Here is a 4,919-nt window from a genome sequence, read left to right as displayed (position 1 = left end):
TTCAAAGTGGACAGCAACATCAGCACCACCCCACCCTCTGTATTGTCTGAAATTATAAAATAGTGTCATGTTAATCTAAAGAAAAGAGCTGGGAACGAGGGAAGCCTTTGGATAAAAGTAGTGGGCCTGTGTAGCCTTTTCAGGGAGGAGTCCTTGGTGCCGAGCTCTTTTAAGTATCATAACTATGTGCCAACAGCTAAAAGCAGGTGCAGGGAAGACATTTTCACTCTTATGAAAGTTTATACATCATTTAACATGCATATATATCAGTATATCAAGAGATAAAGCGTACTAGGCCTCACAATATCAATCCCTTCCCTTTTATTTTCTCCAATCCTTTGCTATTAACGCCTCCCTCTCTCTCTCTCTCTCCCTCAAATCGAGAGCGCCCAGTGCACCAGTGTGCACGCGACGTGCCCAGTGCATGACGCTGGACCAATCAGAAGGCGCTATTCCGAAAGTTTACCTTTTATGGCTCGAGCCGGGCAACTGACGCAGTATAAAAAACAAGCGCCCACAGCTAACGGATTCACTCTGAGCGCCGACACACGCAGCTTGTGCGGGATATCATTTGCCTGAAACCGGTTCCCTTAAAGCGAAAAGCCCCCCCACCCAAAGGTAAGGAGACAAACATTACTTACAGATTTCTAATTTTAGAATCATGTTTAAGTAAACACTGAGTTGATTAGTTTTTCTAATGCTATTGGTTGTGAAATTTGTCATTTTTGAATGCAAAATGTGGCCGGGACCACGAGGTTCTTTGTCCTGTCATACATCAACTGTACTGCTAATTTAACTTAATGATTTTTAAAAAGTAATCACATAAGACTCCAGTTTCTGTGTTTGGCTTGTGTTAAAGTACGCAGTTGTAATGACTAGAGACCGCTGAACTTGTGCTAATGCGACCCCTTTGCTTTTGGTTGTCGCCGGTATCTGCAGCGTTAATGTTAACCTTAAAGTCCTACTTGGCTGGGTTTTTCGTCGTGTCGTTGAGCACATTTGCTGTATTACTGTGCTGGCGTACATGTCTTCCCCAGCAGGGTACTTTGAAAGAGGCTTGAGATCGTCTGGATCCCGGCTGCTCCCTTTGTGCGCCCAATGCGGCGGGGTGTGACCTACTTTAGCATATTAGCTTAGCCACATCCTGCTAACACCGCCCTTCAGACTTGCAACAGTAGCAAATTTAATCAATTATATATTTTTTTCTTCATGGACCCTTGTGTCCACTTTCTGGGCGTGTTAGATTAGATAGATCACTCTATCATTGTAGTAATTTCCATTTAAGGCTTCCTTTTTTTTAAATGGGGAAGTGCCAAGAATAAGAGGCCTGCAAAAGCATAAATCGATTAATTGCTTAATTGAATAAAACCGGTCTAACAATGAATTCGGATCGTGACAACTTTCACATGACAAGAGTAATGTTAGAAAGGCTGATTGCGAAATGACAAATCATCCACCCTTAGAAAAGGTGTGGCTTTCAGGAAATTGAGCATCAGTCAGGAGCTTGTGACCCATTCATGAGTCAACATAGGAGTTAATTATGGAACTTAATTATATTTACCGCTAGTGTTTTTTTTTTTTTTTAAAAGGTTGCCAGTTTATGAAAAATGTTAACTTGATAGTAATGACGTATGCAGTCCTAGCCATATGCAATGAATGAAGCTGCGGAGTATGACGCAGTGATATTGAAGGGAGATTTTTTTTGGTAGTTATTAAACTACGATTGAGCAACAATGGGAGGGGACAGCGGGTAAAGTAATTGTAATGAAGGGGGGGGTGGGGGGAGGAGAGTGGTCGCGCGGCCCGGGTCTGATGGCGAATGTTCCCTTATTTTTTTTTCTTGCTGTGTCGCTCTGGCCGCGCGCCATGGCGCTGGTAGCTGCAAAGCTGCTCAAAACCGAGCCATGTCCTTATATGGTAATAACAGAATGCAGCGCCACTTCCTTTTTGTCTGGCGTGGTCGGAATGTGGGGCACGAGCTCCCCCCAGCGACTCAGCTAGTGAACTGCAGCAAGTTGTTTAACAGGAAGTGAGGTTTTTAGATTGGCGGTTTGGGGATGTGGAGCTTTGCGTTTTTAACGTAGTTTCTTTACTCCGCAGTTCAGCCATGGAAGATGAAATTGCCGCACTGGTTGTTGACAACGGATCCGGTATGTGCAAAGCCGGTTTCGCCGGAGATGACGCCCCTCGTGCTGTCTTCCCCTCCATCGTCGGTCGCCCCAGACATCAGGTGAGTGATTGACAACCGAATAAAGCCAAATTCCTGATTTAAATAATATTTTGCCAAATATAAAATGCATTTATAAATTTTATTGCGCATGTTCAACGTCCCAGTTGAGTTAATTTTGAAATTCTAAGCCATTAATTTCTTGGAAAGCCAGCTGAAAATGGGTCCAGTTTAGCTTAAATGCAATGCACTCTAATGGGATTTTACACCATCTAGACAACCTTTTATACAGTAATTATGAAATTGGTGAAAGTAGTGTACCATTTTACACTTTTATATTTCTTACCAAAAAGTACAGAGTCAAGAAGTTTGCCTGTAACTAGACTTTGAAGGCCCTACGTGTATTGGTGCAGATTTATGAATGTTAACAATCGGTCTTATCTCTTGTTCAGGGAGTGATGGTTGGTATGGGCCAGAAGGACAGCTACGTTGGTGACGAAGCCCAGAGCAAGAGGGGTATCCTGACCCTGAAGTACCCCATTGAGCACGGTATTGTGACCAACTGGGATGACATGGAGAAGATCTGGCATCACACCTTCTACAACGAGCTGAGAGTTGCCCCTGAGGAGCACCCCGTCCTGCTCACAGAGGCCCCCCTGAACCCCAAAGCCAACAGGGAGAAGATGACCCAGGTACACACCCTGAACTTCTACAAATGTAGATTAGCCTGACAGTACAGTTGCCTCATTTCCTCCTCAGTTTCCCCCTCTATTCCATTCTCATTTGCTCCTTCGTCCCCCTCTCCTCCAGGACTTCTCTCCTATAAGATGATCTATCATCAACAGGTCTCTCTTGACTGTGTGCCTTATCTGCACTTCTGTCTGTTTAGCTGTCAGTAGATCAGCACCTAATAGACATCTGACATGCACAAGTGTGAAGGAATGTTGACTTTCTGCACCTTTTTTCTCTACTAACTTCAATCTTAGCCTCACACTAATGCATGTAGTGAGTGCAGTGGCCACAGAAGCTTAAGACTTCACTGTGATTTGAAAGGTTAAAACGTTTGTTTCTCATCTTACAGATCATGTTCGAGACCTTCAACACCCCTGCCATGTACGTTGCCATCCAGGCCGTGCTGTCCCTGTATGCCTCTGGTCGTACCACTGGTATCGTCATGGACTCCGGTGATGGTGTGACCCACACAGTGCCCATCTATGAGGGCTATGCCCTGCCCCACGCCATCCTGCGTCTGGACTTGGCTGGCCGTGACCTCACAGACTACCTCATGAAGATCCTGACAGAGCGTGGGTACTCATTCACCACCACAGCTGAGAGGGAAATCGTGCGTGACATCAAGGAGAAGCTGTGCTATGTCGCCCTGGACTTCGAGCAGGAGATGGGCACTGCTGCCTCCTCTTCCTCCCTGGAGAAGAGCTACGAGCTGCCCGACGGACAGGTCATCACCATCGGCAATGAGAGGTTCCGTTGCCCAGAGGCCCTCTTCCAGCCTTCCTTCCTCGGTAGGTTTCCCACTTGAGCCTAACCTGCACTATGTACTGAACATAACCTAACTAAACCTGTATGGTTACCCTGCACTTCAACTTGCTGACAAGTGTTTTGTATCTGCTCTCAGGTATGGAGTCCTGCGGAATCCATGAGACCACCTACAACAGCATTATGAAGTGTGATGTCGACATCCGTAAGGACCTGTACGCCAACACCGTGCTGTCTGGAGGTACCACCATGTACCCCGGCATTGCCGACAGGATGCAGAAGGAGATCACAGCCCTGGCCCCATCCACCATGAAAATCAAGGTGAGCTGACTTGCTACAGAGCCAGCAGGGTGACATTTTGTTGCTGCTTGCATGGGGTCTCATTAATGCAGAAAAATGCTTTGGTATCCTAAAGGTTTTTTGGGTCTGTCTCCCTGCAGATTATTGCCCCACCAGAGCGTAAATACTCTGTCTGGATCGGAGGCTCCATCCTGGCCTCTCTGTCCACCTTCCAGCAGATGTGGATCAGCAAGCAGGAGTACGATGAGTCCGGCCCCTCCATCGTCCACCGTAAATGCTTCTAAACAGACTGTTCCTCCTCTCCCCCCCCTCCCCAACCAACGCCCAACAACTTCAGCTCTGTGCAAAACAACCACACACACCACATTTCTCATACACACTCAGGCGCAGAGCCTAGACAACCAACTCATTGGCATGGCTTCAGTTATTTTTGGCGCTTGACTCAGGATTTAAAAAAAACTGGAACGATGAAGGAGAACGTAATGTTTTGGCTAGGTTATAAAAACAAAAGCACCCCAGCATTTTGCAGTTGCATCTGGGGACCTAAAAATGTACATTTTGTTTTCTTTTGAGTCATTCCAAATGTTTGTTAACTGCATTGTTCAGACACATGATTCCAAATGTTAACTGCATTGTTCAGACACGTATTCGCCTCTATGAAGGCTGCCCAGTGGTTGGCGCATACTTAAACATGGTTGTAGTATCGCTTGTATGTAAATTATGTCTGGGTTTTTTGTACTTTCAGCCTTAAAAATATCTTGGTCCTGTTTAATTTTTTTGTTTTTGTTATGCAAAACCCAATCGTGACCTCTTCTTCCCCCTATTGGAGGTTTCCATCCCCTGGGTGGTGGGGCAAGGGGTCTCAAAGTGATGGGGTAACATGGGGTGCCAGACCGGTGGGGCCAACCTGTACACTGACTAAACAATCCCAATAAAGTGCACATGTGTTCCGACATGA

The 4,919-nt window shown here is 45.9% G+C and overlaps 1 protein-coding gene across 1 annotated transcript; it reads left to right on the top strand.

The window, feature by feature from the left end:
- Nucleotides 1–511: 511 nt before the first annotated feature.
- Nucleotides 512–4,919, top strand: actb2 (actin, beta 2). The gene is made up of 6 exons (XM_028598702.1): nt 512–618; nt 2,101–2,230; nt 2,620–2,859; nt 3,249–3,687; nt 3,801–3,982; nt 4,102–4,919. The coding sequence occupies exons 2-6, from the start codon at nt 2,108–2,110 to the stop codon at nt 4,243–4,245; spliced, it is 1,128 nt and encodes a 375-aa protein (XP_028454503.1). The 5' UTR covers nt 512–618; nt 2,101–2,107; the 3' UTR covers nt 4,246–4,919.

Source organism: Perca flavescens, chromosome 15 (assembly GCF_004354835.1).
Source record: "Perca flavescens isolate YP-PL-M2 chromosome 15, PFLA_1.0, whole genome shotgun sequence".
NCBI lineage: Eukaryota > Metazoa > Chordata > Actinopteri > Perciformes > Percidae > Perca > Perca flavescens.
Note: the sequence above shows the minus strand (reverse complement) of the source record. Positions and strands in the feature narration are given on the sequence as shown.

Coding starts and splice junctions, on each gene's coding strand:
- actb2 (XM_028598702.1), top strand. CDS start 2,108: ATGGAAGATGAAATTGCCGCACTGGTTGTTGACAACGGATCCGGTATG. Junction 2,860..3,248: donor ACAGGGAGAAGATGACCCAG/GTACACACCCTG, acceptor CTCATCTTACAG/ATCATGTTCGAGACCTTCAA. Junction 3,688..3,800: donor CTTCCAGCCTTCCTTCCTCG/GTAGGTTTCCCA, acceptor ATCTGCTCTCAG/GTATGGAGTCCTGCGGAATC.